Here is a 22,072-nt window from a genome sequence, read left to right as displayed (position 1 = left end):
TTAACGCGCACTACAACGCAAGCACACGGGCGTTTTTGCATTTCGCCTCCATCGAAATACAGCCGCCGCGGCCGGGATTCGAACCCGCTACCTCGTGCTCAGCAGCTGACTGACTGACTTAGCTGACTGAGCTACCCCGGCGGGTAGGGACAATGTTCATATGCCGGATCATCTTGTACATAATGGTGTTTTCTCAAACTGTTCTGAAACTACGCAGTCATTTTGCCTGGCTAAGGCACACATATACGATTTTGAGGTAAAATGTTTAGAAAAGGAAAGTATTGGGGACACTATTCATATTGCTACATATCTTTCGAAATGTACTGACAATGTGAAATTTATGGATTGTACTTACCACTGAAACCACTCTTCGCGGCTAAAGAAAGGGTGGATTTGGTATATCTCATTATTATAATCATTCTTCCACAACATCGACAGAAAATTCCATTTGGCGACGTCACTAGATTGCACGCATTATAGCTAAACTTCTGTTGCCACTAATGATGATACTATCAATGAATATTCTCAGGTCCCACTCGGAAGAAATTGATGAACGGCTGCGAATACAAACTGTGCCCAAATATGCGAAAATGAAACCTGTTCTGAGTCTTTCACGGCGAAGTCATTTAGGCTATAGGTTGATGTAAAAATATTTTGCAGCTAAGTATTTCTCATGAAACTGGCCCAAAGAAACGTAAACAAGCTCCGTAAGGTAGTTTCGAATCAGGGCATTTGAGGACTATAGAAGGCAAGCTTACCGACGTCGGCATCGGATGATCCTTCCAAGGAACTGGCGGTACTCTCCATTTGCGATTGAGTGGATCTCGTAGTGAACGTAGACTTTGTCGATTCCTCAGCTGTAAATTAAGAAAGACAGAAAAATGTGTTGCATTTCTTTTTGAGATTACTACACTCGAAAAAAAGAAAGAAAAGAAAAATACTGCACTCTTCATGGCTTATCTTGTCCCCGAACGAGATTCGTTATCAATGTTGCGTACATCGCAAGTTCAATCCACACGGCGGCAGCCACACTCCTCTGGGAGCGGAATGCAAAAACGCTCAAGTACCATGCATTGGGTGTACGTTAAAGAATACCAGGTGGTCATAGTTAAGCAGTAGCTCCCACTACGGCATGCTTCATGTTCAGATCGTGGTATTGGCGCGTAAAATCCCTGGATTTTCTTTTGTCTGCACATGCACTGTAAGAAAAAAAAATGCGCCCTTTGAAGCTGATTTTCCCTCCAAGCAACGTTCGTCATTTATCAATGTTGCGCGTTTCCAGTACTTTGAGGTGACGAACTGCATGCGCGTATCAGTGCGACATAGCGTTCCTGACAGGTACGTATCGGACGCAGAACGCTAAAGAAAGGCCACGCGTGCAATTTAGATGACAAATATTGCTTGGAGGAAAGATAATTTCCAAACAGTGCAAATGTCTTCTAGAGGGTAAGACGCGATGCAACCTCTGCGAAGCCGAAGACCCAATGCAAACACTCAAGGAACAATGTGTGTGTTGCAGACTCCTTTCTGTTTCTGAAAGTAACTGCCTTGCCTGTCTGCAATAAACTTATTTTTTTTAGTTGTCTTACTCCGCCGAAGAGTTAGTACGAGTTTACATTGTGGCACAAAGTACAGGCAGTGAATCGGGGAGTACGAAAACTGAAAGATAAGGTTAAAGAAAAATTTATTGCTAAGAAAAGAGTTCAGACCACTCACTTATTTTTTAAGGGGTAGCTCGAAGAATGACGGTCACTTTGCACATGAATAAGAATTCGGTGCGTAGCAAGACATTAAAAGTGAAACGAAATGGGCAATTCTAGAGCGGCCGATTTCGTGTTAAGCGGAGAGGCGAAACAATGAACCCGTGCAGAGATGTTACGCATTTACATTTACTGCTGCAACTTTTTAAATATTAATGTGGATTATATAGCTTTATCAAATGGAATCCTTACAACATCCATATAATACGTGTTACTTGATCCGGTCCCAATCCTTGTCCTTATTCCTGTGGATATCCCTTTCTTCAACCTCATCTTTTCCTGATTTATCTTGTTTTGGACTATTGTGTAGCAGAACCACGGGCTCTATCTGCAGGACAGTAATTGAGAAATAGCTACATTGGAAAAACGTGTTGCAAAATAGGCCCATTAAGGAAGCAAGTATGAAACGCCACGTTGTACTTAAAGAAGGAGTTAGATAGAAAGGCACGAGGTAGAACCATTTATTCTATATCGTTATTTTTAACACGAAAGTGTTTTATGCCGGGGTCCACCAAGACTTCACTGACGTATTTCCGTCACGGAAATACGTCATAGAACATAATACAAAGAAAGAAACCAGAAGAAAAAGTTCCACAAACATGCAAAATTTGGAAATCGAACCCACGACCTCTCGGTCCGCGACGATAGATCGCCGAGCGTTTAACCCATTGCGCCACAAACGCATTTGCAGAGAGCTACACAGACGCGCCTTATATATCTAACACTCCTCCGTGTACCCGCGCTCTTGCTCGGGGCGGTGCCGCCGCCTACGAGCAGAAAAGAGAAGTACTGCATTATGACACTAACGCGCACCGACAGTGAACGCTTCGGTGGTCTCAGCACTACGACGCCTCGATGCCAGCATTCGAAGGGACGCTGGCATCAAGAAGCACTACCAACGCCACCTAGGTGGCGTTCACCGTACTCAGCACAGCGGAGCGTGGCCTCCGCAATTAGCTCTGAAAATGTTTCTGAAGTTGATCGCGGAGGCTGCAATTACGACGCGCTGTACGCGCTGATTTGACTCGGTGACGATTCAGTTACGTGCTTTGTCTTGCGCGTTGTATTAGTGTGTCAGTTACGTGCTTCGTCTTTCGCGTTGTGCTAGCGTGTGCAGCGTAGTGCAGCTTCCATATGCACGACGGTTGCTCATGGTCATCGACGTTGGTAGTCGTGATGGAGGAGACGTGCCACCAGGCGTCAGCGTGGGTGCATCAACGCCTAAGGGCGCTTTAGCCACAAAACACCAATAGACATTATATATCAATGTGCAATAAACATTACACTACTTCTGTGAAGACACGTTTCACTTTCGTGTTCTATACCGATTCCTATATAAGAGGGATCAACCACATTTTTTTTAAATCTATGACAAGCTGCTCCACACTTCGAATAAGTGTATCATCATTCATGGCGGGCTTCTTTCAAGATCTCAGCCCTCCATTCCAGCCGGATTCGTCGCTTTTTCCACGGCAACTCACTCGACACGCTCCGGGCTGAAGTGTCGGTGGTGGTCATGGTGTCACGAATGGAGGTTCCGGCCATGTGCACTCCAAGGAGTCCGGCAGGGGCGAGCTTAGCCTGCGAAAATAGTTCATTAGAAACTGCAGCAAAGTAAGCACAATATGAATTTAACTGAACGTGTATAGCACTTTAACAGCGCTTGTTTGTGCGTGATCACGCAAGAAATTATTGATTGATTGATTGAGTAAGTGCTTTTAACGTTCCAAGGCAACGCTGGGGCTATGAGAGACGAGTCACTGTAGTGGAGGAATGCGGATTAAGGTGGTATACGAGCACCAAATCTAAGTGATTCGATACAGCGGCTCAATGGGTGTGGCGTTGTGCTGCTGGGCCCGAGATCGCGGGTTTGGTCCACGGACACGGCGGCTGAGAGAGCGAGAAATAAAACGTTCACTCTGTGAGGTTTGCGTGTTGTATGTGTGTGTGTTTGTGACGCCTGACATCGAGAGAGAGAAAGAGTACCAACGCATACTCTGCAAATGTTGACATGCAATCCTTGCAATGAAGACCTGATCCATCGAGCTGGCGGGAGGCGGCCATAAAACTTGCGTTCCGTTCATCAAACAACTAAAGCGCAATATTTTCCACCACGATACGCAAGAGACGACAAAGAGGTGGTGGAAATGGGAGTGCGCCTTGCAGTGCGCCAAGTTGACGCCCATCTCAGAGCTCATTTCATGTAGCAGGCTGGTAGATGTTAAAGAGAGAGAGAGAGAGAAAAAAAAAATGAAGACAACGACCGTATTCCACATGAAGCATCATCATCATTAAGTCCCTGTCCCTTGAAAAGGGAAGAAGATGCGGAAAGCAGGGCGTGGGTTTCCGTTATTCACAGAAAAAAAAGGTGTCTCGCAGTTTGGTAGGACGCACTGTTACCAGATGTAGGTGCTGCTACTGGCTGTTGCACTACACGTGACCTGAAGGAAAGTGAAAAGCTGGAACAGCTCTATTATCCTGAATTAAACAATCAGTAGCCCCTCCCCTGTCGAGGAAATGGGGGTAAGCGAAGCTTTTCGTGTGTTTCTTGTGTGTTTCTCGGAACGAATTGCACTGACGAGTACCACGTTGTGCTCGAACCATAACCGGTCACACGCACTGCAGCTGGCTTCGAAGTTCCGGTTGAGAAAATCGTGTTGAAACCTGGTCGTCACACAGGGGAAGTTGTCGCTAGCGTTGCCGAGGCGTGCACCACCATTGTCGGATTCCTGGAGGGCAAGATGACGCTGACGTTTGGCTTCATCATCGCGCTCCCGCAAGCTGCGGTCGGCGGCTCTTCGCCGACGTTTCGCCTGGGCTTCGGAAGCCCTCACGCTAGAATTGGCACGTGGATGACGAGCCCTTTCCCGAGCGCGTTCATTCTGGATGGATTTCCATGAAATTGCTTCAAAATTAAATCTGTCCGTTACGTAAGACAATGAATGGCTCATGCCTCCTAAGCAATGGTTCATGTCCCCATAAATGCTGATGGTATGGCCAATAACTATTACGCGTGTAGTACTGGGATGAAACCGTTTATGTTGTCGCAACACTTTCTGGTTAACCGATGGCATGGCCGTAACACGGTGTTGTTGTGCCGGGGTCCTTTGTTACAGAAACAAGTGTAGCAATTCACTTATAAACGAAGGTTAACGCGGAGCCTCCTTTTCTTGCTTTTGGTCGAGTGCACTTACTTGACAAGGCTACTTGGTCGAGCAGGTCACGCAACGTAGTGAGCTGGCCTGAAGTGTGCTTGAATGAAGCACTTGAAGCCTCTGACGCGTTTGATATTCTAATTAACGTGATGGCGATGACGATGCCGTTTGCAACACGGCGCTTCTACAGCATGCGTGATCACAGTCTGATGTGCAAAGAAATGAAATAATAATAAAAAAACCCTCCGGCAGGACGAGCTCGCAATACAAGACAGTGTTTAGTAGTTTACCACGAACTTTGTTGTTTAGATTTTAGACAGATTTACCATTTATTGTCCAGTTACCGCCAGTCTGAGCAGAGATCTGAGGCAGGAGTGGGGAAGACATTGCATCGAAAAGGTACATGTTATGCAATGAAACTTCGCATTCTACTACCAACTTTGGTGGCTTAGCGGCTGCAGCACTGCACTGTAAAGCACGGGATCATGGGATCAGATGCCGGCCGTGGCAGCCAAATTTCGATGGGGTCGAAATCCAGAAAACGCCCCTGTACCGTGTATTGGGTGCATGTTAAAGAAACCCCAGGTGGCCAAAATTAATGTGGAGACCCCCCCCCCCCCCCCTACTACGGCGCGCCTCATAATCAGATCGTGGTTTTGGCACGTAAAACCCCGGAATTTAATTTCAATTTCGTAATATACTGTCAAGACGCGAACACAAAATGAAACAATATACCACGTGCGCGTGGAAGACGTAGCGGTGGCCATCAAAAACAAACGATAAATGCGGTCGCATGTGTACACATATCGCCGACAACTTCCTCATATTTCCATCTAATAAGCGGGGGTTAGCGCTTACTAATCCAAACATTTTGTCCTTCGGTGCCTGTCAATTAGGCACAAGCCATGGGGTCGATGATTACTGCTATACAAAAGTTCATTAAAGCGTCAGGAAGGTTTCGCTGCTAGGGTACCAACAGTGGGACACTAATCCATTTTCATTTTTATGCTAAATTTATGTATGGGGAACCAGCGCTGGAGTTTCAAGCTGACACACAGCGCCCCCTTGTGGGCATCGCGCGCATTGTTCAGTCATACCAACAGGACAAAATCCCCAGCGACATCATACGGTGGGCGACGTGCAAAACCCGCGAAAAAAAAGTTTGAAGGCCGTCGTTATTCCTGCGCGGTTAATTGCCACAACTAGAGAAACCGTATTATATAGCCCTTCTATTTTGCGTGAAAACTACGATCATGAGCAACGGCGACGTTCGATTCAGGCAGGCGCGATCACACGCCGTTTAATATTCAACTATTTCTACAGCTTCTCCGGCTAATATCCGTGTGCATTTGATTTTATTGAATTCGAACCTGACAATGTCACTGACGTAATCTTGTTCTTCTTCAAGGATAGTCGTATGTTATTAAAGGGGTGGCTCAAAAATATATATATTTGAGAAAATCCGAACGAATCAAGCAGTAAAGAGATAGAGGGTTGATTTAGTAGTGACCAGTGGCCAAGTCCGGATAGGTAAGAGGAGGAAGAAAAGCCCAGTCTTTCCACTTCATCACCTGGAGGCGCAACTTGTACAAACGAATTTTGGTTACTTGGTCCTCTATCACTGGCTCGTACGAGTCACGCTTCTTTCACTTCTAAGCAAAGAGAGTGCTCATTTGCGCCTCCTTGCTTAGACGACAACGACTGTCGTCTTAGACGCCACAAAATTACCAACGTGCAGTTCACTAAAGTCGATAAGAGGGGTGAAAGGTTTGGGCTAGTTGGGTTTCCATCAGGCTAAGTGGTGTAGCGCGAAGCAGGACGAGGGACACAGAGAAACAAGGACGAGCGCTTACTGCCAACAAATATTTTATTGTCTGATGCAAGGTATTATATAGGAAAGAGCAGAACGCGCTGGCGTGTAGTATTTCATTGCAGTCTCCTTTATTTTATAATTTCCACGCTATTTCGTACGGTTAAGCATGCACATTTGATTATTTAAGAGCTAAACCATCAACATCAGCACCAGGTCAGCAGCAGTAGCAGCCCGTGCAAGCACGCGCAGCACCCGCCACGAGCGTAGAAGAAGCACGAGTCCCGTTCCAGTCAGCCAGGCTCTGCACACCTTTGAATCAGCAGGATTAAGAGGTAGGCCTGGTGCACTTCTTACCGGGATAATTGTTGCTGTCTTTTTTTTTTTTCATTCTGGATGTGACGCGCGCTATCTGGCTAGGACCGTACCGTCTAAATCCCTAATTGACATCTATGTAGCAGGCCAACGCATTTGAACGCGACGCGTTAGCGATGTTTCACAGAGTACGACAGTGAGTACGACGTGCCTTGTGTTAGGCGGCGCTGCCTTCGAGAACGGCGCTAATTTGTCGAGAAGCGTCGTAACGCTAAAGTGGGTGAGGTGAGCTTATATCGCTATTAGATTTGACAATGTATCCAGTCCAACTTAGTATAGGAGAGAGCACAACCTTTTTTCTGCAATTTCGCTACAAGAGCGCCGAAAAGAGCTTCCCACTAATGGCTAAAGTCGTAAAAGCTATAAGCACAGAGGTGAACCGCCCGGGTTCATTTTAAAGGCAATTCTGGTACAGGGAGACTGAGGATGGTTCGATTCTGGTTCTTTATATAATGAACGCAACGTACGCGAATGTTGTCGTGGTGGAGTTATTTCTGTAAATGTTGGACAAGAGTGTGCAAGCCTCCTGCCATGTCGAACATGGCGTTGCACCTAACCCAGGCCGCAATGTCGAAGGACGAGGTTAAGAAAACCGAGCGACATCGCCGTCGCCGTCAGAAGAAGACGACGGAGACTGGAGCCCTGTCACCGTCAGTCGCATCACCTTCGAGAATTGTCTCTCCCGGTCTGAGCCCCACGTGCATGAGTGGCGTGGCAAGCCCTGTCTTACAACAGTCGCCTGGCACCCTCAGCGCGGGGCACCCTGCATCGCCGGGAAGACTCATCACCAGGCAACCGTCGTCTACCGGAAGTGTCACTGCTGTAGGACCCGCGTCGCCCGGCAGCGGCAGTCCTCAGCCTGCAGCGGTGACGTCAACTGCCTCCGGTACCACCACAGCGGTAAGGAGGCACCTTTTCGCAGGATGGGAAAAAGTGGGCAAGGTTTGCAAGGCTTGGTGATTTTGACTCAGACGACATGGTATACATATGGAGCATGACAGCGCCGAAAAATTTCTGCTCCTTTACGGTTTAACTACTTTCTGGCTAGGTATTAAATTGACATGTGATATCGCACTAGGTATTGTATGACTCCGCTCATATGACTTCGCTCATAGGTATTGTATGACTTCGTTCGCCTTTACCAGTAACGGTTGTGTATTGCGTGTTAGTGGATGCGCTGCCCAATTCATCGTATTGCCTGCCTTGGGGATGTTATAAAGCGGATTCCAAGACGTTGCTCAGGCAGTGCGCGCCCGATCTTATCCGGCGTTTTAAGCGATTACATTGTTTCAGTACATTGGAAGCCTCAGTATGGAATGTCGCCAGACTTCGTCTTTGACGCGGTACAGAAGAACACTTTGCCCTCGGCAATAAAGCGAGGCATACGTTCACTGCGATGCAATAGGTGGGTTCAAATCCAAGAACTGGGAAGGAGCAGAACAGTGAATTGTGACGCACAGAGTCGCGTGACAGCGGAAGTGGCTAATGTGGATGCTCGGAAGGCGTGCTGGATGGACTAAGGCTATCCGCCATGCTAATCTGTACAAAGGTGGTTGTGCCTAACTGATAACTGCGGTTCGCACACATATATAGCACGTGGACTTAAACAGAGTGCGACACCTGAAAGGAGCGCGACGAACTACGTCAACCACGTCATACGAACCCGCATCAAACCACGTTAGATATCTTCAATTGTCGTATATTCAAGAGGTCTATGAGGGCTCAAACGTCGTGAAGGCAATAAAAGGCAAATGTTTGATAAGCAAGAGGAATGCAAGCGTATTGAAGGGAAGGTGCAGGTACGTCACAATAATGTCATATTAGTATTCTGCACGCGTAGTCATGATAGTCAGGAAACAGAACTCTTTGCATTACACTTGGCGCTAAACATAACCATTTCAGGGTCGTTTTCCTTTTACAGTGAAGCTGTTAAGAGCTAGGTTCCCCAGGATTGTGTCCGCGTGTAGAAAAAAACTATCATCATCAGCAGTCGCTTTGTTTGCATGTGCGTGGTGGTTTGGCTCCATGTGCGTGGCGGTTTCCCGCCAGTTGTGCCTTAGCACAGGGGGGGGGGTATTCTATAAGAGTCCACCTAGTGGGCTGTCCATTTCGGCTGTCCCGATTGGTTCCAGCTGCATGCACGAGAAGCCAGCCAGTCTCATTCTTGCTCGTGCAGCTGGAGCCAATCGGCGACATCCGAAATGGACAGTCCACTAGGTGGACTGTTACAGAATACCCCCAGGTGTCAAAACGGATGATGGATGGCCCATTGTTATAGCCCTCGACACTGCCGATGCCTCTTTCACAAGTGTCGCGATACTCGGCGGCGGCACGTCCCGCCAATCGTTGTGCCCCTTTGTCTCGTGACGTAGAGATTGTGCTAGCACTGTTATCAGCACTTGCCTTTTAGACTCGCTATGGGACGGACGCTCATTTAAACTCATCTTCCAGGATCCTGACGTCAGGATCCTGATGATGCCGCGCAGTGTGCCGCGGCTATGAACGCTGTGGCTCATACGCTAGTACTAGACGATGGGGTGGACTTGGCGCAGCAAACGCATTACTTTGCCATCGCGCCGGGCGAAAACAAGACGCCGGTGTCCTTGTTCTTTGACGAATATGCCGAATACGCTCAATATAGTCAATAATGATAGTATATATTATCACTATAGCAATATTTACTATAGCTGACCCACCATAGTCACGGCTTCGCTGGCTTCCTTATTCAGAGTATTGGAAGGGCTCTGAAATTTTTTCTTGTAAATTACTTTGGCAAGCAGCTCGAGGGGATCCTTAGAGCACCTACAAAGGAGATATAAATGGCCAGAACAATAAGTGTACGTAAACGGCGTGCACGGAGGTTATCCAGGTGCTGGTGAAGCGAAGAATCGGTTATGGCGAGAGCCAGGAGGCGGAAGCATAATCGAAAAAGTGTAATGGGACGCAAGTTTCACTGAGTGCAATGAAGCACGTTGGAATCGCATTTTAATCGTGCCCATGAAGACACCACAAAGTTAGCAAACGTGCAGTTCACTAAAGTCGATAAGAGGGGTGAAGGTTTCGGCTAGTTGGGTTTCCATGAGGCTAAGTGGCGTAGCGCGAAGCAGGACGAGAGACACAGAGAAACAAGGACAAGCGCTTACTGCCAACAAAGATTTTATTGTCTGATGCAAGGTATTATATAGGAAAAAGCAGAAGGAGCTATGGGAAAGAGCAGAACGCGCTGGCGTACGTTGCCCAAGAACACCAACTCCTTTAATGATAACGCCAGGAATGGCTTACTAATGATGGGTAATCTTACGTGCCATGGTGGCCGATTCAACGATGAAGCGCGTGCGCTCATCCATATGCTGCACAGTCTTCAGAGATTGACCTGTGACAGGTAGTGACAGAAGGCGGAAGTTGTAATCAGCTAGCGCAACACAGGGGTAATTGGAGATCGCAGGGAGACGCCTTCGTCATGCAGTGGACATAAATATACGCTGATGATGATGATGATGATGATGGAGATGATGAAGTAGTGACAGAAGTTACATAATGCAAGTTGTAAGTCTCGAGAAGTGTTACCTGATGAGCTTACTGGCGAGTACTGTCCACTGAATTTCGCCACTAGGCTATTGTTCATCTAGGCAACTAGCCTTTCCTCCTAGGCATGCGTGATTTCATCCGGCCACTTAATCGTCGCTTGTTACTTGCTGTTATTCACCCGTTGCACGTCCGAAGGTAGCAGCACCGAAACCGAGCGGCAGCGGAGGACACCGTACTAAGGCGTAGGTGGCACCACGCAGGTGGAGCCTGTTCCGACGTCCCTGTCGACTGGCGTGACTTCGGTGGACTCCGTGGTCATTGCAGCCATGTCGGCCAACGCGGAAAGCCACGCCGAGCCGGCGTCGGCCAAGGATCCGGACCAAGGCACCGGGAGTGTAGTCCCGGGTCAGGCGTCCTGTGCGCGCACAGATCGATTGGAGCCCAGCAGAGGGCCCACTCTGATGGCAACGACAAAAGGAACTACGAGAGGAACAATGTCGCCGCGCAAGCTGAAAGCCGGAGTTGCTCGCACCTCAACACAGGTTGAGGAACATTCTATATTTATTTCACCTACTCTGAAGGCCAAGTTACATTACTGAAAAATGTAACTACGAGGCAACACATGAAGGTTGTTGGTAGTTCCAGCTCATAGAACACAAGCTACAAGAGGAAAACGCTAAATATTAATATTCTTTAGTACACAGTAGTTGACAGAGCCCAGAGAAAATATAACACAGTGATAATTTCTTGTCTTCTTCAGTGCCTTGAAGAAGACAAGTCCACTTGTTGAAACGTTGGCTCCTGCTCTCACCTTGTTCTCGTTTTCCTGATCATTTACTTGTTATATACAATGCTACCTTAGGCATTTTCGAATGTTTTGTGGCCTACAATATTTTCTGCTGATGCGAGGAGGTGATCCTACTCTTTGGATGGGCGTGATAGGTATGCAGTAAAGATTAAATTTGTCATACCGTTCGAACCGTCGAGTTTATAAGGTTGATCTAGTCTACTGTGAGATGCTCTGAGGGAGGAGGCTTAGCTGCTTACGTAAGTAACAATCATATTGCCACTTACAAAAATGTTTTAATATCACCCCTCTTTCTGTTTGATAATTCCAATTCTTTTAAGAGTTTTTAATCGATGATCTACACCGATATCTAGTTTATGCTTGGTGCTTGGTTAGTGCTGAAGAGGGCCAACGGTGGATGTAAACCTTATCTTTGGTGCGAGAGACACTTTGCAGTCTGTTTATTTCTTTGAAACAATGAATGGCTCTAATTCCTAATTATTTGGAGTAGCATATATCAGGGATTTCGCTAGATTAACATCTACAGATATATTACAGTTTTTATCGCTCTTCCTTCCTGGATATACAGGCATGATATCTAATTCGTGAAATCTTGGAATGGCAACGGCTAGTAAGTGTACGTAAAATTGTGCAGCGTGTTCCAATACTTGAAAACTTTAATATTTTTTGAGCAGGTAAGGAACAAGTTGAGGATTATAATTTAGTTAACATATAAAGCAGAAGTGTACGTAAAATTGTGCAGCGTGTTCCAATACTTGAAAACTTTAATATTTTTTGAGCAGGTAAGGAACAGGTTGAGGATTATAATTTAGCTAACATATAAAGCAGATCTAGTGGATTCTTTATCTCTTTATCCACAGAATAACGCATTTAATGGATAGCTGATACTTTAGCAAGTGTTGAACGAAGACACCAAACTATTTCGTGGAAGTTAATAAATTTTGAGCACTTTAGCAATATTTTAGCCGAACTTTGGGTTATTTTGTTATGTATGTTCATTAAATAATTATTTCATTAAACAACGCTAGACCTTGCAACTGCAATATTTTAAATATCTTAAATGATGTAAGAAGCATTGATGATTCAGCAGAATTTGTTAAATATGTCGGGGACACAAGTATATCTGTGGCAAACAATACGTTCACCAGTTATTTCGAAGTGGACATTATTCATTGCAGCAAATATTTGACTACCTGTAATAAAATAAAATTTTTGCAGAAAGGACTAATGCCGTAATTAGGCGATCGATAGGCAAATGAATGTTTCAGACTCCGTCTCAATATCTTGACACGATTGAAATTGTAGCTATTAGGATTCTCAGACTAACTTATCAGAGAAATGCTATAAGACGCGCACATCGAAAATGAATAGAGAGAAATGTGCACTGATACTCGACGTAGTCCATAATTATCCCGAATTTCCATATACACAGCTCTGATAATTTTTCGTTCACTTTTATTCAATGACATGGACACTTCAGACGCATTTCGGTCATCGCCGTCGGCACGATATTCCGTATAAAGTCTACGGGCAATAACATCGTCGCCGCGCGCGGTATGCTGTATGTGCGAGTGAAAGCGTGCGAGCGTGAGCCGGTGATGGCGGTTCAATCTCGCGCGCGCAAGGGAGGAAAGAGAGGAGGAAGCTCGACGTCTTACCTCGCGCGCAATGCTTCGGGGAAAGGGGGGGAAGGGGCGTTTTACTCCAGTGGCTGTTGCGCATGGCGCGGCCGCATGCGGCTGCGCGGTCCTTATCTTGAAAGGGATCTGCGATGGGTACATAGTGCAAGGGGTGATAACTTCGCGTAGGAGGTGTTTTCGCCGCTTAGTTTGTGGTGAAGCGAGAGGCAGCACGAAGGTGAATTCGCTCACTGCTGCCGCCGCGCTTCCTCACTCCAGCGTTTTGACAGCGAGTTTCCGCGGTCATCCAGTAGTGAGAGGTGTTCATGTTTGCTTTGCGCGCAGGCTAACTTATCAGAGAATATGCTATAAGACGCGAACATCGAGCTCTGGTGGATGCAGCTTGTGCACGCTCTTGTCCGGTCTTGCCCGACCCGCGGTAGACGTCGCAAGCTGAAAAACCTCTGCGTGCGACACCGCCCGAGTCAAGTGAACAGAGTCCGCCGCACGCGCCTGCCGGAGCCTGGGTGTTGCCGCGGTCAACGGCGTTGGAGACGAGTGGCGCTCGAGACGGCGAGGAAGGCGTCGTCGGGCAGCGCTCAATGACGGCACCGGCGCAGGTTGGCGAAGATCTGGGAGAGCCGGGGCAGCAGCTGCCGGTTCATGTTGCTTGGCGAGCTCCAACGTGGCCACGACGCGAAGGACAGGATCAGGTGCTGGGTGCGGGACACCATTAAGACTCGCGTCGCGGGACGGTGGGGGCAGTCCATCTGACGTATCCTCGTCGCGCTCCGATTGTGCACAGCCTTCAACCTCCGACTTGTCAGAGCGGTCGCCGGAAGGGCCCAACGGCAAGTCGGCCGAAGGAGAGAACGGGCAGCGCAGGGCAGGAACGAAGGTCGCTGCTGCAGCTACGTCGCTCTTGCTGGCTTGTAGCGACAGTTGACAAGGTCGGAGGAAGCGGAGTCGGCGCGGGGTAGGGCTCGCGCGCTGACTCGGAGGCTCGCTCAGCCGGCAGCGTGGACAAATCCGGTGAATGGTTCGTAGGAGGCCGAATGGCAGGAGCGACGTCGTTAATTGTCGCCAGACCCGACGGCCTGGGGCACGGGAGCCGGCGTTGGGTCGGCGATGTCTCCGCTGCCACGTGTCATCGTCGGTGGCGATAAAGGCAATGAGGCGGCCTGAGGACGATTGCATACGGGTGCAGGAGCAGATGCGCTTGGTGCTGGCCGTGACGGTGTGGACCGAAATGGGTCGCGTACATTGTGGTCGACCTCTGGAAGAGGGCGGTAGGCAGCGCCGTAGAAGTTGAGGACAGATTGCCGCAGTTCGTCGTAAGGGCGCGGGCCAGGCTATGGAACGCCGAGGTGGAGCTGGAGAGCAAGCGGGAGGACTCCTGGGTCCATATGTGGTTCAGCTCCAGAGCCGCCTCGAACTGGGCGAACCATGCGCCGACGCAGCTGGACGAGAACGGCGGCAGTGGTGGGTCAAACTGTGGCTCCGGCCAGATGGCCATGGCAGCGTGTCGCTCGGTGCACGGCGCGTTCTCCCGGGTCACCACTGTAGGAGGACGTGACGGCGGCTAAGGAGCAGTGCCGTCATTCCTACTCAGAAGGCGAAGGCGGCGAGCCGAGTGGTACCTGCGACGACCAGCGTGGTAACCTTTCAGAACGACACTGCGCGTGCCCAGCTTGCGCCACGAGCACGCGCGGCGCTTCTTTATTTTTCTCTTTCTTTATAGCCGGCACCAAGGCGCTAGGGAGCATGTAAACGGCGTTGCATGTAGGCTCCCTACAAGGCGCCGGCTGAGAGCGCCGACCAAAGCGTCCCGCGTTGCGGCGTCGGCGGGCGCTTTGGTCATGTTGTGGCTATGGCACGTAAAATCCGAAAATATATGTTAAAGTAAAGATAACGGACAGGTTAATGACACTTGACGATAAGGAATTATTTTTTGCCGAAGTCAAGGACCACTTATAGCGAACAAATGCTCTCCAAGATCGTTTCTCGAGCCTTAAATCACTTAGTGAAATCGCTATAGCAACTCTTCCTGATCTAAAAAAAAAACAAAAAAAAACAGCTGTTTTAGGTTAACAGACTACTAGTGTTTCATGAGTTGAACAGGCTACTTATGTTTCATGAGTATGCATTGTGTTTGTACGAAGTTTCACACAGGTGTCTGTCAGGGTGTAGTACGCAGTCGACCACTGACATTACAACGTTGGTTATTGTTATTCTTTTACTTGTTGGGGGGGGGGGGGGCTGTGCATCATTGATAATGTTGATTTTGCACTCTATGATTACGTTTATTTTACAGCCCTTATCTATTATATTTATTGTCATGTATTTTAGTTGGAAATGGGTAAATGACATCTGTAATTCCTGACTGCTATCTCATTTCATTGCGTTTTCTACTTTTCTATGTTTCCTTGTGCATATACCACTTTACTGCTATTGCCCATGTAACAGGTGGGAAGAGCTAGCGAAGCTGCATGAATGCAGCTTTTTGTCCCACCATCCCTCATGTATCAGGCATAAAGATAACGGCAAAGTAAAATTCGAAACTTCGGAGTACCTAAAATTACTTGTTCTTTTCAGGTCGACGTGATTCTCCGATAATATTTTTCGGCTTGTGTAGCGGACTCTGAAATATATATTTAGCGCACTCTGTCGGCGTTCGAGCGCAATAATTTTTCCAGCAGTGAGGACCCACAAGCGAATCATGGATAACTCTTACCTAGGCGCTCAGTTGCATATATATATATGCAAGTAGTTCTCTTCTTTATTCTGCTATCCTCTCGAGCCTGCCCCTTTAGTTCCGTAACCCAACCTGCTGACCGCTATTGAAATGACAGAAGACGGCTCTAGACAGTGCTATCAGTAGTAACTTTCTGCCTTTTTTATTTATTTGTTTCAATAGAAACAACCAATAACTGCTGTGGTAATAAGCTCTAGCCTAGTCAGCGCACTAGTTTAGCCGGGAGAACATTTCCCACCTAGCTAACCCCTAGCCGGTGCAGTATAAGTAGAACAGGTCGACAACATAAAACACCGGCGATGTTCTGCGGTGCGCAGCTGCCCATCAGCCCCTCCGCGGAACGCAAGGCCAAGGCAAGCGTCCAGCTTCCCTCAGCTCCCCGCAGCTTGAGGCGTCTACGGACGGTGCTTCCCTTCACCAAACTGGTGAACATGGTGAGTGCACCAACATTTTTTTCTGCACCCGTGTGTTTCGCTCGTTTGCAGAGAAGCACGGGCTCTTTCTATAAAGAACAGTTATTGCTTCACGAAAGTTTAAGGTTGGCCTATAAACCATGGGTCGGCACAATAGGCGGACACGCACTCATTCCTACTCGCTCACCTATATTTTCGCAGACTCTCTGCTCACTCACACTCACGTTTACTGACACTCTTCAACGCCCACTGACGCTCATAGTCGCGTGCACTCACACTCGCCGATACTAACTCAAGTTCATATTTTCATGGTACTATTCCTCAAGAGGAGCGTCGATGAAGAAGACGCTTTTGATCTGGCGCGTGCTCTCTTCCATACGGTTCAGCGCTTTATCGTCGTGTAAATACGTAATAATTGTAATATATTGTAATATATTATGTAAATACGTAACATTGTAATATATTGTAAATACGTTTTCCTTGTACCGCCCACCGACGCCGCAACGCGGGGAGGATTGGTCGGCGCTCTTTCGACGGTTGGGCAACCTCGTTAACCCAAAATGTAGAACAGGCAACATCCACCATTCCCGAGCCGGAAGACGCAGCGGCCGAGGATAGCCGACTCCTTCACATGTGGGAAGCCCATGCCAGCCTTCAAAAGCGCTGGCTAGCTAAAAAAAAAAAAAAAAAAAAAAAAAAAAAAAAAAAAAACGGCGCATAGCCCGCCCCGTTACTGAGATTGAGGCCCATGCCAGCAATCTTGCTCACCAGCAATGGGGGCAGGTGTGTGACCGCACGGGCGGCCATCTTGGTCTCAAGGACACCTGGTCCTTCCTGCGTTTTCCCTTAGATCCAGGTCACACAAATGCCACTCAAGGCGAGAACGTTACCCGCTTACTGCACCAGCTACCTTTGGAGGACGACGCCCTCTCTCAGGCTCTCAAAGACCAATACCTTACCACGAGCACGCCCGCGAACGAGAAATGTTAGGGCTAGCGTTAAAAGACGCTAAGAGAGCGGTGTGGATCAGCGAACAAACGGGGATAGCCGATATTCTAGTTGACATTATGAGGAAACAATGGAGCTGGGCAAGAGGAAGAAATGGAGCTGGGCAGGGCACGTAATGCGTAGGATGGATAACCGGTGGACCATTAAAGTTACAGAACGAATACCAAGAGAAGGGAAGCGCAGTCGAGGACGGCAGAAAACTAGGTGGGGTGATGAAGTTAGGAAATTTGCAGGCGCAAGTTGGAATCGGCGAGCGCAAGACAGGGGTAATTGGAGATCGCAGGGAGAGGCCTACGTCCTGCAGCGGTCATAAATATGGGCTGAAGATGACAAACTTTTAAGGGCTTACTTTAGCGCACATATTGCAATAGACAAATAGAAGCTAGGGATTTCACAAGGCCCATCAACTTGGAACAAATTTTGAAACTAGCACCATTTTGAGATAAGAGCTGACAAATATGCGGTAAGAATGCGGAGTTGTTCCACTTATATTTTTGACAAGATATCTTTTTCTTAAAAAACAAAAGAAACAACCAGAAAAAACACTGAAACGCCGGTGCATTGCATCCGAAGCTTTGGGAGCGCATATCCATGCATTAATGTAGTCCTCAGAATTAGTTCCAAGGGGATGTGACTTTCCAAGTCATCGGCTACAATTCTTAAATGGCGATATGTGCGATAATGTTATTACTTAACGCTAATCGGGAACATTTTGTTAATTAATGATATGTGCAAATGGATTTTTCGTGCAAATAACAACCGCTTTTGAGAGTAATCTATAGCTCACTGAGTAGAACTGAGCTACATGATGTGGGTGATTTTTGAAAGTTTGATTGCCAATTAAAAATCCACACCGTATAGTAACAGGAAATGACGGATCTGTTGTCGCTTCAAGATACAGTACGAAACACACTGCCGATAGAAATGAAACGCGAGATGTTGTAGGGTTACGTGAAAGCTGCACATTATATTGCTTTGTTCACGCAGCGACCACCTCTAAGAGCAATTTGGTTGCGCAATTGATACATCAACACGTAGCAATGGGAGGCTGGTCAATGATTGCGCGTACCTCCTGATCCGATCTCATGGTCAGGAGCTCATAACAACAAGGTAAATAGCACGGTGAGCTATATACGCCGTAAAAAGCAAGAGCCCCGAAAGTTCAGGTAAATGCTACCGAACAGTAGTAACGCAATCTATTAAGAAAAGCCGGCAGATCCCACGCCCTGTGGGAATCGATGTTATGCCAGCCTCCTTTAGTGTTTCCTTTACTTAGTACCCACGTCTGAACTCATTTCAGTGGCTTTTGAGTGTTAATATTTATTCGCTGAGTCATTGCCATTTTTTTCTGAGTCATGCTCATGACTTTGATTTCTAGCAGCATCCTTGTGTGTTTTCTTCACTTGGTGCCCACGTCCGAATCCATTCCAGTGGTTTTTCAGTGTTAATATTTTTTCGCTGAGTCATTGTCATTTTTGATGAGTTATGCTCATGACTATGACTTCTACCAGCCTCCTTTAGTGTTTCCTTTACTTAGTACCCACGTCTGAACCCATTTCAGTGGCTTTTGAGTGTTAATATTTATTCGCTGAGTCATTGTCATTTCTTCTGAGTCATGCTCATGACTATGATTTCTGCCATCGTCCTTTAGTGTTCCCTTCACTTAGTGCCCACGTCCGAACCAATTCCAGTGGTCTTTGAGTGCAAATCTTTTTTTCGCTGAGTTATTGTCATTTTTCCTGAGTCATGCTCATGACTATTACTTCTCCAGCAGCCTGTCGTGTTTCCTTCCCTTTGTACCCACGTCCGAACCCATTTGAGTGGTTTTTGAGTGCTAAACTTTTTTGCTGGGTCATTGTCATGACCTGCATGGCACGCATGTCTTGATATTCATGTCATGACATCTTTTATGTTCGTCATATACTCTTGTCATAGTATGTCAATTTTGGCACATACCAAGGAAACGAAACGACCTTGAGAGCACAAAGTCGTAGGCTTTTGGTAGATAGATACGGTCAAAGTAGCAAATGTTCGCCAAGAAATGCTTCGCATTTAATACCAGCGTCATGTTATGCTTAGAAGCCTCCTGGCAGCGTATTTATTCCCGTTGTTCTGTTAATAAAATATGCGCTAAACCTCCTGAGAATCGTGGGTATCGGACATTCTAGGGCAAATAACCTTCTTTACTAAGGATGATTATTATTTCATGTTCGTTGCAGCCAAGAACAGGTGCGATGTCACCGGCCTTGTCCTCAACCCCGGAGCCCACCGCTGCAAAAAACTACCATTGCGCGCTCGTGTTGGCCATCTGCGGGTTCCTCGCTCTCCTCAGCTTCCTCGTCATCTTCCTTCGAGCTCGCATCAGCGCACTGAGAGCCACCCCCCACTCTGCAAGACGGAAGACTGCCGTGCGCATGCCTCGCTGCTCACTAAGCATATCAACTGGACGCTGGACCCTTGCGAAGACTTTCAAGCGTTCGTTTGCTCCTTGGGACGCTCCTCTTCCGACCACGGCGAGATCTTCAAGACGGTCGAAGACGCAATGCGGCTCTCCTGGTACCAGACCCTGCCGGACATGCTAGGCAGCGGTTCACTCAAGCTTCCCGTCGGGAGCAAGGCACTCGCCATGTACAGCAGGTGCCGGGACAAGTACCCATCGGACCAGCCTGATTTGCCGCCTTTCCTCGACTTTATGGAAGGACAAGGATTGAGTTGGCCACTACCGCCACGCGAATTTGAACCACCGCTCCAATTGCTCGTCAAGTTTGCCTATTTGTGGCAGAGTCCACTTTGGATGTCGGTGAGTGTGCTGGAGGTGCCGGGTCATTCTTTGCACTTGAGAAGGTGGCGGGTCCAGATCCGGCCGAACATGCTCATTCCCGTACTGCTCTACCACCACCGCATCACGAGACCCATATACACTAAATACTGGGCACAGTTTCTTTCTCACGTGTATCCGGACAACAGTACGGGACCCGCCAACAATGAAACTGTTGTCGACGAGATCCGCGTCATGGAGGAGCAAATACTCGAAACCTTGAACTCGCTGCTAAGCTCAGGCTCACCGAAGCCGGCGGTGTTTTCCTTCGCCAATATCTCGGCCTACGTTCCGAGTGCCTCTGCTCTTGAATGGCTTCGATGTTTCCAGCAATCCATCCCGCTCAGACGACAGCTAAGCTCCAATGATGAAATTGTCGTCAGCGATGTCCGCCTGCTCCAGACGGTCAGTGCGCTTCTGGATAAGTACGACGTGGCGCAGCTCAACATGCACCTGTCGTGGCTATTTGTGCAGTACTACGCTCCCGTGGCAGATTATCGCATGCTCGTTGACCACTACGGCAGCACGCACACAGCAGCGGCATATATGCCCGTGTTCTGCGGCCACCACTTAGAAGCATCGTACAAGGTTCTTCTTGTTGCACTCGACCGTGTTTTCCGATTCACGGCGCAGGACATCAAGACCGTCAACGACGGCTTCAACGATGTGGTTTCAACAGCTGCCCAAAAGGTCAACGCTTCAGACTGGATGGACGATGAGAGCAAGGCGCAATTAACCGAGAAGATCTTTGCTGTGAAGAAGTCACTCTGGCCCCCCGACGCTGTCGTGAAGGCTGACTTGCTCGAGCAGTTGTATGGTGGGTTCCCCGAAAATGCTACGAGTTTCGCTGCATACTGGATGGCGACGAAACAGGCCGCCAAGGGGTTGGTGAACGTGACTGGTCAATACGAGGAGGCGATGAGTCTGCCTAGGAACGGTATGCCTGGCTACCTTGTATACAGTTACGTCTCTAACACCATGGAACTGGCAACTGCTGCCATCGCGGCACCCATGTACTATCCGAACGGGACGAAGGCTATGCTGTACGGTGGTCTCCTGTTCCTCATATCGACTTATTTGGTTCGTGCATTCGACAGAGAAGGCGTGAGGTGGATGCCCAACGGAACAGAGGTCGGGAACATCTTGTCCAATGCGAGCCTTTTCGAATATCACAACAGAGAGCGATGCCTGGAAGGCGATATAGAGCACAGCGTCTTCCCCGAAGTGCCTGCTGCCGACATTGCCTACACCGCCATGAAGAAGTCCCACGCTCGAGGCGGCAGCGTGCCCCTGGCTCTGCGTGCTGACCTCTCGGAGGACAAGGTCTTCTTCATTACGTTGTGTTATATTTCGTGCGGCATATCTGGTGAAACGAGCTCGCGTAAGTTCGACTGTAACAAGTTGGCGAGGAATTCCCGAGCGTTTGCTAAAGCTTTTCGCTGCCCTCTACGATCCAAGCTGAACCCCGCCAAGAAATGCCACTTTTTCAGGGATGAAGACGTGGATTAGCGCAGCTATGAACGATACGAGTGACAGCTATGAACAATACGAGTGATTTTGTGGACCAAAATACCTTGTTTTGGTATAGGAGCGACACTGTATTGCCGTTGTTGGTAGATTTCCACCAACCTTTTTTTTTTTTTCTTATGATGTCAGCTTTCTGTGATTTGAACTCGCGCTTTTCGCATAGACGTGCGGAAAACTAGTGGAGCCATTGCGCTGCTAGAGCCTGTAAAACGCGCAGAGGACATGAGAAGCTCTAATATGGCACGTTTCTTTAATATTTATTCAGCCATACAATTCGCTCTGAGTGCTGCGCGCGTCGCTAATGGTAAATGTAGTAGCATATATCAGAGTGAATTACTTAACTTTACGAAATCAGCACTGCAACTGCAGACTTTGCCTAACGACATGCAGGTTGTGTGGTTTTCGCTACCGCATTACGTAATCTGAAAGTTCCTAAAGGCTCACAGCATCGCCGCAACCAAGGATAGTTTTTTTTAGCATTGAGCAAAGGGAAATA

The 22,072-nt window shown here is 47.9% G+C and overlaps 1 protein-coding gene across 1 annotated transcript; it reads left to right on the top strand.

The window, feature by feature from the left end:
• Window positions 1-20,595: 20,595 nt before the first annotated feature.
• LOC119458880 (endothelin-converting enzyme 2) lies at window positions 20,596-21,558 on the top strand. Its single transcript, XM_037720743.1, has one exon. The coding sequence runs from the start codon at window positions 20,596-20,598 to the stop codon at window positions 21,556-21,558; it is 963 nt and encodes a 320-aa protein (XP_037576671.1).
• Window positions 21,559-22,072: the final 514 nt, after the last annotated feature.

This window comes from Dermacentor silvarum, chromosome 7 (genome assembly GCF_013339745.2).
Source record: "Dermacentor silvarum isolate Dsil-2018 chromosome 7, BIME_Dsil_1.4, whole genome shotgun sequence".
Lineage (NCBI taxonomy): Eukaryota > Metazoa > Arthropoda > Arachnida > Ixodida > Ixodidae > Dermacentor > Dermacentor silvarum.
The sequence above is the reverse complement of the archived record's forward strand: the minus strand, read 5'-3'. Positions and strand labels throughout refer to the sequence as shown.